Source organism: Crocodylus porosus, unplaced genomic scaffold (assembly GCF_001723895.1).
Source record: "Crocodylus porosus isolate Cpor-Errol unplaced genomic scaffold, CroPor_comp1, whole genome shotgun sequence".
NCBI lineage: Eukaryota > Metazoa > Chordata > Crocodylia > Crocodylidae > Crocodylus > Crocodylus porosus.
The window spans coordinates 25,115,402-25,128,612 of NW_017728915.1; the positions used below are offsets into that span (position 1 = coordinate 25,115,402).

At 40.4% G+C, this 13,211-nt stretch overlaps 1 protein-coding gene across 1 annotated transcript in view; it reads right to left on the reverse strand.

The window, feature by feature from the left end:
• Positions 1-2,210: 2,210 nt before the first annotated feature.
• Positions 2,211-13,211, reverse strand: part of LOC109310599 (transcription initiation factor TFIID subunit 4-like) — a 202,633-nt gene continuing 191,632 nt past the window's right edge. Inside the window, exon 15 of the mRNA XM_019535852.1 lies at positions 2,211-3,136. Coding sequence (XP_019391397.1) covers positions 2,969-3,136 — 168 coding nt within the window. The 3' untranslated portion in view covers positions 2,211-2,968. The remainder of the gene's footprint in view (positions 3,137-13,211) is intronic.

Consider the following 13,211-nt stretch of genomic DNA (forward strand, 5'->3'; position numbering starts at 1 on the left):
TTAACCACATACAATTTATGTTTACAACCTGAGCAGGAATATTCAGCATATGCTGTTCTGTTCATTAAGAGTTAGTTTTTGGAGGGAAGTTCTTACATAACTCTATTATGTTTCAATAATATGGGCCCAATTCTGCTCTCCTCACTCAGGCAAAATTTCCACTCAAATCAACAGCAGTTATCGTCTCTGCACAGGATCTGATCTTAAGGGTGTTGATATTGAGCTGCCCCAGCAAGATTAAGGTCCCCCTTATGTGAACTAGAAATTGAAGGTGCTCGTGTCCTCTCCCAAGGAATGCTTTTAGTTGTATGCAGAGAATCATTTGGAGTATTTGTGGTCAGTTAGTTTGTTTTTCCTCAGTTTGGTAATCACCATATTTTTATAGCTCAATAAAGCAGCTACAGTACTTCTAGCAGTTTGGTAAGGTGGCAGCATAAAAGGTTCCAGACTTCGCCAAGTGAGTTAAATGTGAACTTGAGATGGAAAGTTTGAGCCGTGACATCACAACATTAACTGCAAACTAGCAGTGAAGCAAGCAAGACATGTGGAAACAATCACTTTGTTAGGAGAAATATGCCTTTTTAAAAAGAAAAGAAAAGCTAGGACATATTCTTTTAGTTAGTGACTTGAGGTCACTTATTTAAAGTTTATTACAGTTTCATTTATATCTTTTGTACGTCTACCCCTATATTCTAAAGCAGCAATAGTAACAAAACAGATTTGATTTTTTTAAATGTCTGACCCAGTGCACCTTCAGCAAGATCATTGCTCAAAGTCATATAAAACTATCAGAGTATCTCCAGTAAAACTGTGGTGTGCAGACAGTGAATGTTTTTAGTTTGAAGACTAAAAAGTAAACGTGGCTTGTTTTTTAATCTAATTTGACTGAACAAAATTGTTTGGATTCTCTCTGGCTGAGTACTGAAATTGTGGTTTTAAGGACTTCAGTCTTCTCTAGCACTTTTATATATACCCTTCTACACCACTGTACTGCCAAGTTTGACAAAAAAAAGTGAAAGAAGAATGTTATGTTGTGCTCATTAGCCAAATCTGTTTTAAATACATTCACTGGACTGTATTTAATAGCTTCAACATCTGATGACAACTTTATCAGATGTTTGAAAAAGAGTAAGAATCAGCACAACAGAACATTAAATATTCAAGTTTAGTATTTCTTTGTGGATATTCTGTCCATATTTTATTGCAAAATGTTTCTGAACAGTGCTTACAAACTACAAGACAATGTGAAATTGAAATTCTTGTTTGATAAATTAATACTGTGCGTCACTCAAATGTGTTACTTTAGTAAATTGTTTATTTCTTTACAAAAGAAGTACAAATAAGGAAGTATGTTTTCACACAAATTGGGGTATTTACGAGTATGTACAGAAATCGTCAAAATAACATAATTCTAATAAACACAAGGTCTTTATAAACAATATGTACAAATTATCAATACATTTAAAACATAATTTTACACTTCCTGGCCTTAAATACCTTATGAATAATCTTTTGGCTAAATAGCAGCAGTATAAATTTTCTTCTGCTTTTCATAAACCTTAAAAAATAATTAAAACTTTTGTTTTTAAAACTATTGGACAAATAGTTCTATTTGTGCTTTCACTATTGTTTTCCATCAAAAAACAAAACAAAAAACCAAAAATAATTGCCTCAAAAAGTGGCAAGCATAAACACATAGTAAAAATCAAAAATATAAATAAGCAAATGTTTCCCTTCCATGGTTTCAGATAACACTGTTATGTCTGAAGCATAATTGGTGCCCACCTGCTCACTCCTTATCTTAGCCAAAGCATACTGAAAAGATTCACACCAACTTCAATTGGCTTTCATTTGAGGCCCTTAAAACTCCAATCCATCAAAACATTTCAGTACACGTGCAATTTTGCATACATAAAGTTATGCATATACTTCAGTGGTTTTGTGAATTGGAGTCTTAAGGTCCAACCATGCAAGGTAAAGTCAACTCTTGTCACTTCAATGAGGACCCTGACAGTCTTGCAGGATTGGACCATTAGGACTGAACACTGTTCCCCGGGCTCCAATGAGCAGGGCTGGCCCCTTGACAATATGCCTTTGCTGTGACTTGAAAAAAACAGGTAGCACACTAAAACCTTTACTGAACAATTTTTTTTTTAAAACCACCATCAAACCGTACACTTCACAATAAATAAATTAAGATTTTTTTAAAAAATTAAAAAAGCAACTTTGATTCCTGTTAGTAACCAGCTGCTACAAATGTGCAAAAGGCTGAGTAGATTTTAAAAACAACTGGAAGCTAGTCAAGGTAAGTCAGCTGGGACCCGAATGCACAGATTTCATACACTTGGGATTTGGTTCAGCCAATGAGCATCATGTTGTGCAGTAAAAATAAAAACCCTAAATATGTAAAATATGCAGGAGTGTGCAGTGGCTATTTCTTTTAGCTGTGCAAAAAATTGCAAATACAACTGATTTAAAATAATAACAGGCATCACTGGTTAGTCAGTGAAAACAGCACTAATAAAAGGTAAGAAGAAACAGAAAAGCTAGCAATGCGACTGAATGTACTGCTAATAAAACCAAATGTCATGATTAGGTCCCGATCCTGCAAGCCCATCTTCTTGCAAGCTGCCCCTTGTCATCAATGTAATGACCTGGGTATGCTTTTGCAATCTGGCCCTAACAATCTGTATAACTTTAGTGGCATTGAGACTGCCTAGCCTCATCTAAAAATGGCCAAATGTAGTAAGACATTAAGCACAGATTCCCCATCAGTGGATTTAACCCCCGTTTGCACATTTTTCATTGCTTTATTTTTACATAAGGGAAATTTATTGCATGGTCTGACAATGTTACTAAACAAATAACTGGAACACTGACATCTGAAAAAAATAGAAGGCACATTAAAATGACAGATCTTCAATGCAGGCTGAGCTTCTCTATGAGGAAACCAGTATAATTCTTGGCCTTATTTAAGCAAAGCTCTGTAGAGCAGGAGAGAATGGCTTGTTTCTCTTTCCTGTTCCATGTAAAAGATGAAATCCCTGAGGTTTACGCGAGTTATTTTCTGTCGTGCATACTGCCTGGATGAAGGAGTCCCAAAACCAGCCTGGCCTCCACTGGACATGCCCAAGACCTACAAAAGACATGCAAAACAAAGTCAAGGCTGTAGAGCTATATGAAGACTGTCTTTTGTTTCCAGATTCTATGGCTTCTAATTGCTGGACTATTTTTCAGAATCTTAAAATGAAGATAAGAACCTAATCCTGCACGCATTCAAACACAAGCAACTATCCTATGGTGAGCACCCATTGTGTTAATACCAGCAAGGATACTTGGCTTTCAAGACCTGGCCTTGGCCCTGGTTAACGCCTCAACAGTCGCATTATACCAGGGAAATATCTGACCCAATAAATTTCAAGAACATTTTCAGGGGCCTGTTTGGTTGAAGTAAATGAAACCATCATGGAGAGCTAACGTGCAATCCTACCTGATGTTCTTTGCACCCAGGACTAAAAGAAGGTGGGCGCTGTGTGTTTATTAACATACTGCTACTGTGGTAACCCAACAGCTGTTGAATCTTGGAGACCTAGATATCTTCCTCTGGGCTGCAGACACAAAGGCTTAATGTGGCATGAGACTGAAGCAATCTTGCTAGAGGCTACAATCAATCCTCTGCTGGTAGGTGGACAAAATTATACAGGACAGGAAATCTGGCATGAGGGGACGTCTGTTACTATGACACAGTGCACACAAATAATGGCAAAAAAATTTCCAAAGCCACCTTAAATAATTCCTTTGCCAAATTATGGCTAATAGGGCTCGAGGTTTATACCCCTCTACACAGAGATGAAATTCACTCTTAGACCAAGAAAGCCAGGTTCCCAATAGCTAAGACCTTGAGACCATCGTTCGCAGATCCTGGACAGGAATGTTCGTTCTAGAATGAAAAGTCTGGTCACTGGAACTTCAAATGGTTTGTCATCTACCTCCATTTAGGAAGCCATTGTTTTGAAAGTCTTCTTGTGGCTTTTGATTGATTTTTAAGAAAGAAAAATAAAGTCATTTGAAAAACATTACCTTTAAAAAGACCTAAAATATTTTGCAAAGCTCCTGGAATTTTTGAAAAAAAAGTTGGAGAAGTCTTTGAAACCCAAACTTACCTTGATCTTTCCGTTCTAGCACATTACAAACATGACTTAATGCAATTTTAGTACTGAAGAGAGGGATGCTGTATTCACAGTATGAACATTATGGTTGATTCCTCTTACTGCATTTCCTTTTACATCCCGGAACAGACAGATTTGCACTGATGGCTGTTCTGCTTAAGAGTTATTTCTTCTCTTTCTGATCATTAAATCACTGCAATGAGGTAAATCCTGTTTTCCATATCCCCAAAGACTGAATGCGATGGCACGACTATGGATGTGTTGTGGGGCAGGAGGGAGAGAGGCCTGCAACCCCTGTTTCACTACAAGGATTTGATCTGTGGCTCTCAGCTCCCCAGCATGGGTAATTTTTGGGGGGAAAGGACAGTGAATTCACTGATTCAATCACTAGATCTCACTGCACAGAGGGAATGTGCTGCAGCTGCAGGGGCGGTTCATTCCTTGTTCAAGCCTCGGGGCCTCCCCCATGCACAGCCCATTTACCCTAGCTGTGCTCTGAATCCTGGTTTCATGCCACATCATTTTGCATTCTTAGCAGGGAGCAGCACCATGTGATCATGTATTTTTACAGATCCCACATATACAAAAGCAATATCCACATGATAAACTGCAAAGCCATGCAAAGAGGCACATTTATCATGCCTCTGACTGCCTCTACCTGTACTCTGACTGCTCATCCATTTCTACAAGGGCCACTGCCATTATTTTCAAACCTCTAAAGAACCACCTTTTAATTCTTTTAAATCAACCTGACCCAGAAGTGAATTCCTTCCTGCTTTACCGTCAAATGGGAAATCTCCTTTCCCTCTCCCACAAATTGAGAACCATATAGCAGACAACGTTGGACTAGTGACAAATGCACTTTTAACAAAGGTGGAGATCCCAAACTCATGCCAATAAAAACTCTACAATGTATTATCATATATAAAAACTCTATACTGTATTATCATATATGTCAGTCTAGAAACTCACTACAAGCACCAATAAAGCATTAATGGACAAATTTTCATTTTTTCACTTCAGAACAAGTGGAAAAAAAAACTGGGTTGGGTTCTTTTTAATAATCTAAAACCATTAGAGCTAATAATAGCTCTGCATTTGCTGACCAAAGGAGCTGGAATGAAGATGATATAAATCAAATTCATTACATTTATCTTCTGAAGTAGTGAACTTTTGGTAGAAAGATCATAATTTTTTATAGCTGGTATAGTAACTGTGACATTTGCAACATGAAAGCAAATTTTGTGTATTCATAGCAGCACCTATATTAAAATAAGCCACTCAGTTATCTAATAACATTCTGTAATTTACTTTTACAATGTGAATTTTTATGAACAATTTCAGAAAACAAAGCATGCATTTAAATAGACAGCCTAATAATTTATACCTGTCATTACAATCCCTAATTTGAGACCAACTTTTGTTTGGTCTTGCAGAGTACTTAAAATTATTTGCAATGCTCTATATGGCAAACGCACACACTAAGAATTACCACAGATTTTTTTTAATTATCTACAAAAATGCCAACATAGTTCAAATTAATTGTCAAGAATAGTGGGACTGAAGTAAAGCACATTTGTCAAAAATGCATCACGGTTTTATCAGCGCGATAGATTTTTCATTAACCCAAACAAGCCCTGTGTTGTCTGTATCCATGGTAACTAATAAAACAGTTACAAAGATAAAAGCTCTAATAAAAACATAAATGGTTCAAAATTGTTTACATCCTTTATTTCATGGCCTGCCACACCCAACCTATTACAGAACCATGCCCATACTCATGTACATCAGAACCACATTTTGTAAAGCAAGTAACTTCTCTATTTTTAATATGAGGGGGATTTAGAAGACAGGCTTTAGACCAGGAAAACATTTCATTTACATTTCGGTCTGTTCTGCCCTTTCATTTGGAAATGGTTTAAATCAGCTCTGGGCAACTTCCTTCCTCTACTCCCTATTGTATCCTCCCTCTCCTTTGTCCCCTCTTCTGTTGTTCTGCCTTGCTGCCTCAGTCCCACTCTGTTCTGCTGAAATTTATGAGAGCCAGGGGTGAATGATTTCTACTCTGCAGGCTGTAAATCTCCAAGGACAAGAAGGAAGCCGGCAGGGAGCAGTTGGCTTCTCCAGTAGGCTCTACTCATTTCCTCCGTGCTTTGCATGTGTGTGGACTGAAAACTTATACTCATCAGAGCAACTTTTACTTAGCAGCCACCATGCACAAAACAGAATGGAAAGAGAGACCCGCCGGACGCCACGTGCAGGAAGAAGACAGCGCAGAAGATGGAGCGCTGTCATGTTCCCTGTAGTGGAGTGAGGCAATGGCTAGTGAAGTGATAGGAGTCCATCAGCTTTACCAGGCTTTGGATCAAACCCCAGGTACACATGGCAAATCACTGAACATCTATCTAAATCACATCAGATTGCCAGGCACATGTCAACTGACTCAAATGTGTGACTTCCATCAGAGAAGCAGCAGAAGAGACGACCTCTGGGGCGTTAGCATGTTCAGGACATATTCGAGCTATTCCAAACTTGTTTCAAACATAAGGCAGAATTCGGGACACATCTCCGCCTGTTCTTACAGTTGTCCCAAATGAGTAAACAGATGCTGCAGGAAAGGTAGAATAAAAATGGTGCAAAATAAAACTCCACCTAACCCTTGCTCGGCCATGAGGTAAAGTGTCAATAACATTATAAAGAAATGCACACAGTTAACATGGACGGGACAGAAATTAACTGCTCCTCCCTCCCTTGCCCCCAGTTTTACTGACTACACTAAAGCAACACCAAGCATCACTCAGAGCCAAACCGGCTCTGTGCATTATGTTCCAGCATCCTCTTCAACAGCAGGAGATTAAAATTAAACACACAAAAATATACTAGTACTTTTAGTAAACATAACTGCATAATTCACGTGTGACATAAAGGACATTTGAATGTATGCAGAAGGGTTTTCAATTAAACTAATTAACCAGTATTTTTTTCCCCCAAAACTGAAAAATTTCAAGTTTTAAAGATGTTAAATAAAAGAACTGTGGAAATATGCTCTGAGATACTTGCTGGGAAATGCTAAGATGAGGGCAAACAGAAGACTGCATTTAATATTTTATCCATCCCTCCTTTACCAGAAAACAACTCAGTCTTGACATCTCTCCTTTGAACACAGTCTTGAACTGAGGCTATTGCTTCTCTGTGACCCAGAGAGACAAGGCAATAATGATAAAAAGATCTACTGGTTTTCTTCCCAGGCTACATGGCACGTCCTTGTGGCAGACTAACACTTCAAGCCAAAGTCTAGAAGTGGGAATCGTACACAGAGTATTCAAAGTAAAAGCAAGATACGGATGCCTCTGGCTCCTGGGGTTCCTGATTGTCACGTCTAAGGCAGGCAGGTGGGATGAGGGTTACAGTCCTGTATTTTGACGTAGGGATGCAGCTTCAGAAGCAAGGGCCTCGGTGGGAGGTTGTGGGTTGTCTGACACTGGGTGGGGAAGTGGGGGGATAGGAGATGGGTTGAAGATATGGGGGGTCTTTACCTCTAAGCCCTCCTCTGTCCCGAACTCATGCAAGACAGAGAAGGTTAGGGAATATATCAGATCAACTGATTTTTGGAATAGGAACCTTTTGTGGTCACAAGTAGTATTTCACAAAGAAATGAGTCAGGATCCTGGAAGAGGACACTTAAGCAAGTGAGCCAATGCTTGCCATACTGCAGGCTGGATGGATCTGACTGGCTGGGAATAACAACTTGGAGACTGGGGGAACAGGCCAGAGTTATATCAGCCCTTTCGCTTGATGGTAGATGACAACTGCTTTTAAATCATATTTGCTGTTTTGCTGTCCTGTTAAACTTGTCTGTCTGAAACAAGACAGCAGTCAGAGTGACAAGAGTATTTTCCCAACAGCTCACCCTGAGATGAGACTACTCCACCTGAGGCTACGCTCTGGGCCAGACCGCAAGACAATCATTGCCCTAGGCACAACTAACTGTGCCAATCAGGATCCAAATCTTACCTGGCAGGGGAAGCAGTGTGACCACGTCGGCGAGCTTCCCCAGGGTAATTGTCTCTGATATGTCCTCCATAGGAGGTCTATATTGAGCAGATTCTTTTTGGTATTGGGTGGTGGAACCGGAGCGTGCTCCATCCACTCCATGCATTGACCTGGTATTGCAGTGCTTCCAGGACCGGTGCAAAAGAAAAGAAAAAAAAAAAAAAATCCAAATTTGGAGGTTGCAAAGGGACATGTTAGTGCAGCAAAGTCTTCATCCAAATCAAATGCTGCACTCTCCAGTAACAGAAGCACCACACTGAAACAGAGCAGGAGCTGCTGGCCAAGCCTCTTCTACGAGGGCCTTTTCATGCTGGAATATGGACCAAGACCCAGAAATATGAGGGCCATTATGGGCACACTGCATGGTTCTCCCTTCTTGGCCACATCCAAACGAACGCAGCCGTGCAGTATGTGGCGCCACAGACGCATCTGCAGTACCACATACCATGTTCAGCTGTTTTCCATGCTACAAAGGAGCACACCACAGTGAGTTTTTTTGACCCCTGGATATCCGGAAAACACAAAAACCTGTACAAAAAAAAAGCAAAAAAAAGCAGAGTGGGGCACACAGGGGCAGTGTGCACAGCTCAAAACCAGAGTCTGGCCAGCCAGCCTCTGAACAGCAAGATTACTGCTTCTGCAGACCCAGGAGGCCTGCAGGACTCCAGGTAAGGCTACTGGGGCTAGCCCAGCACTGCCCCAGCCTCCCCTACCCCACCCAGGGTAACTTGCCATGCTTCAGAGAGCACATGGCACAGGCATTCCCCAGGGGCAACTAGCAGTGGCATAAGGTAGACCGACACTAGTTGTCTGCGGGGAACTAAACGTCCATGCTCATCTGGACATGGCCCTTGTGAGCATCTGGGAGAGGGCTACAGATAAGGGCACAATGAAGGACTTTGCTGACTGAGATATAACAAGCAGAATTTTGTTTGTTATACCTCAGTTAGCAAAGTAGCACGTTTTAGCAGGTCAATGCAATTTTCAATTACTGTCTGTTTTTCGATGAGGAGTCCCAAGGCAAAAGAATGATGGTCCCAGTGGGCGCATCTACACATGACACTAACTGCGCAGTAGCCTAATAACACTGTGCAGTAGCGTGCCAGGCAAAAACCGTGCTATACACTAGTGCACAGTATTATCAGGCTACTACTCAGTAAGCATCACTAAAAAAACAGTGTGCTGGCACTACTGCACTGCAGTGTGCATTACTGCACATCAAATTAGTATTTGGTTAACCAAATACTTGGTTAACCAAGTACTAAACTTAATGCGTAGTAACTATGGCATATTAATGAATGTGTAGGCACACCCAGTATGCGTGCTTGAGAAACAAATCTTAGCAAATGAAGATGTAGGGATGGAAGGCAAAGATACAGATACTTAGGCAAAGATCTTAAGGAAACGTGGCACTTTTGTGCCAGTTAGGTTTAGCACAGAAAATGGAGACCTAAGCTCAACTGCTTGTTCTGATCGTGGCTTTTTGTATGACTAAGGAAAAGACACCTTTTCCTGCACACCTGCTCTCTCTGTTGCCTTAGTTTCCCCATCTGTAAAATGAGAAAACTTACTTCCTTTTTAAAGTAAGTTTAGAGCTTTGGCTGAAAGATGCTTTATGCATGCAAAGCAGTTACCATGTGTAATTAGCTGCAGCTATGATAAGCACCTAATGAAACTACCAGGGTGACTACTGATTTCAATGGAAGCGGAATCAAACCATTAATCATATAAACAACAAATGTAGTAATATGTAAATGGATATCAGCACCTCTAAAAAATATATTACACAAAATTATAATTTCAATCCCACAATTAGGTCTGCATGACATGGTTGCTTTATAATTGTTCTCACAAAAGACTCTTCACCAACCTATTTTCATTTCAAAATGTTTTTAGCCAAGGATAGTTTAGTGCAGTTGCTTCTAAATGCTCAGTTCTGACACGCGTTTGCTTGCTACACCCTCTTGGATGCAAATGCATTTCATTTCCCCTGGGCATATAAACACACACCTTACCCTGCAGTCAAACATCAGAAAAACTGATTTGCACAAGTATTTACAAGTGCCTCAAATACCAACACAATTGCAACATTTTACAGACACTATGCAGTAATTTTTAAGTTACGAAATAATAAGAGGAAGGTAAAGTACAGTAAAAGCCATGGATGTGGAGAGAAGTCTCTCAGTAAAAGTGATTGTTTTAAGTTTACAATTACATGATGTGACTCAGAATAAGAGAAGTGGCTGCCACGCAAGAAGAAAGCTATCTGATGTACTTGCTTCTTGCCTTTATTATGTTAAACACAGCCACATCTGGAGGGCCATTATAATGGAAATGATCTTCTTTGTTACAAACTGCATCACCCCAACAAACTACCAGTGGAAGTAGATTGGCATCTGCTACTAATTTGCCCACCTAGCCTTTCTTATAAGAAAACTACAAAAGCTTGGTCTGAACTCTTGTAGGAGCTGGGCATGCAACATTATTTCAAAGAAAAATAATCCTCAGCTGTAGCAGGCTGCCTGAATGGAAAGAAGCAAGGCAGGTTAAGTCTAAAGTGGATACAGGCTATTTAGTTTGCCTGCTAAAGGGCAATTAATACAGGTGGTCATTCTCAGAGTGAAGTTAGCCTTCTTTTAAATAATTTCAGCTCCCTAATCAATTCATCGCAACAGGCCCAGGCATAAATTCTGCATGACGGCTGGGAAGAGAAACTGAAGCTCTGCATAAACACAGGTCCATTTCTTGCATCGCATTTAGAAGGCTGGTCTCAGCCTTTCAAAGATCTTTCTGTGTTCTTGATTCTGCACAGCTGGGATATCCAGAAAAGCAGATGATTTACATCCTCCAGTTTCTTAGCAGATGCTCAGGTTGGCCTCTGCATTCCCCATACTTCTGTATGTATTGGTTACTAACCTACTCTTCCTTTGCCAGTGTCTAAGTCCCCAGACATCTTGCAGCTACTACAATACACTGCCTTGCTTAGATTTGAACATATTTCCTTGAAAAAGAACTGTAGGATTTGGACCATTCTATTGCACTGGTAATTCTATATGGAATATCCTATTTATTCTATTTCTATCATACACATTTTCATTGTACCTGGAATGTTTCTCCTATGTTTAAATCAAGTACTGCTCCCTTTGAAATACTGATCTTGCCAATTTTCCTGGCATTCTGGCTCTCTCACTTGTACTCATCTTTCAACATGAGTTTACATTATAGTACAAATAGCTTTGTATTCTTGCCCACCTTCCTCCAGTCCAATACTATTGCATAACCCCTGAGCTGTCCCTTGGCGGGGGGTGCCAAGGACAGTGCCATACAGGCACATGCTGAGGGCACCACCACTCCGTGCGGCTGCCACATGCTGCCAGCTCCGTATTCTGGCCGCTCACAGGCTGACATGCCCTGCACAAGCTGACATGCCCTAGGCCCCGTACACCCCTAGGGGCAGCTCTGCATAGCCCCATATTTTTCTTCACTGGGAGACAAATAACTTCAAACTGCTCAAACATTCACCCCTATACGCACTGACTTATCTTTAACTTATTATGTTTTCAATACAACGATTTAACAGCAACTATCCCACAACCTTCAAAACTCCAATAGGAGTATCTTTGGGGTCTGCAAAGCAGACTCAGATATTAGATTATGTAATCTCACTCTTACAAAAAGCAAAATGAAAAAAAAATGAAAACCCAAAAGATTAAGTTTTAATACTTGTTTAAGAAAAGAATCTTACAAATGTGAACCATGTAGCTCAATGCAAAATCATCTTCTTGACTGAAGAAGAAAATCATCATCCGAAACAAAAGCTCTGAAAGTGAATTGCCCTCATTCATCTCATCTGACTTGTGGTCATCTCACAAGTGAGCAGTGACGGAATTAAGCCCTAAATACTAATACTGTCAGTTTTCAGGACAAATTGTTGGCTTGAAAATGAGATGTTAAAATCTGAGGGTAAAGTATATTTTAACCATGGCTATGATTTTGCAATTATCAGAGAAAACAATTAATGTTTCATGTGACTCAGGTGAGGCTATAAGGAGTAATGAAGGATCACCCACAGTGAGAACTGATTTTATCCCTTGGCCATTTATTTCCAGATTTCTTAGCATTGTCAATCCTAGTTCTTTTCAATCCAAGATTGTTGTGTGTTGGTTTGTTTATTTAAAATTTCCCTTCTTTGAACAAGTTCCAGGAGGAAGTGGAGGACAGCTCCAGCAGAGGGTGGGCTCAATTGCTGCAGACATTAGCAAGTTCATGGGAGTGTGTACAGCAGGGAAACTGTCTGGCTAGGACACAGAGGCAGTAGATTGTGGAAGGGAACAGAGTGGGACAGGAGGAGTTTTTTCAGCATAAAAATTTTCAGTGCTTAAAGCTTCTTATGTATTAGAGTAGTAGTAGAGTAGAGATTGTAGTAGAGTATTTGAAAATACTGTCAACATGGAGGCTCCATTTCCTTTCTCTCTCTCTCTCTCCGCCCTGCTCCCCCTACCTCTTCTATAATTAGTACCATCTTCTTTTTGTGCCTTACTCTGATGCCTTTCAGATGCTGTCCAAGATTTATCATGCCTTCCTCTTTCACTTCCATGTTCTCTGCAGCACTTACCTTTCCATACCCTACTAAAGTCTCCCTAACACCAAAGAACTGCTTTTTATACCCTGGACACCCACTCATTCCTCAGGCTTGCACAGCAACCCTTTTTCAGCCTCATTCCAATATCCTGCATAGCCTTCTCCATACCTAACTCTTAGTCCCCAAATCCCATTCCTGATGGCTTGGCCTTTTCCTGCCTCCGGTCCATCCTTCCCTCATTCAGCCTCAATGTTCCTCAGTATCTTGCTCTCAGCCCAGATGCCAACCCCAACGTGCAAAACCCAGCACGGGTTTGTTGTGGGTAGGTCTTGCGTGACCAATCTCATTTCCTTCTATGACCAGGTGACCTATCACCTGGACAAGGGAGAAGAGATTGATGTCATATA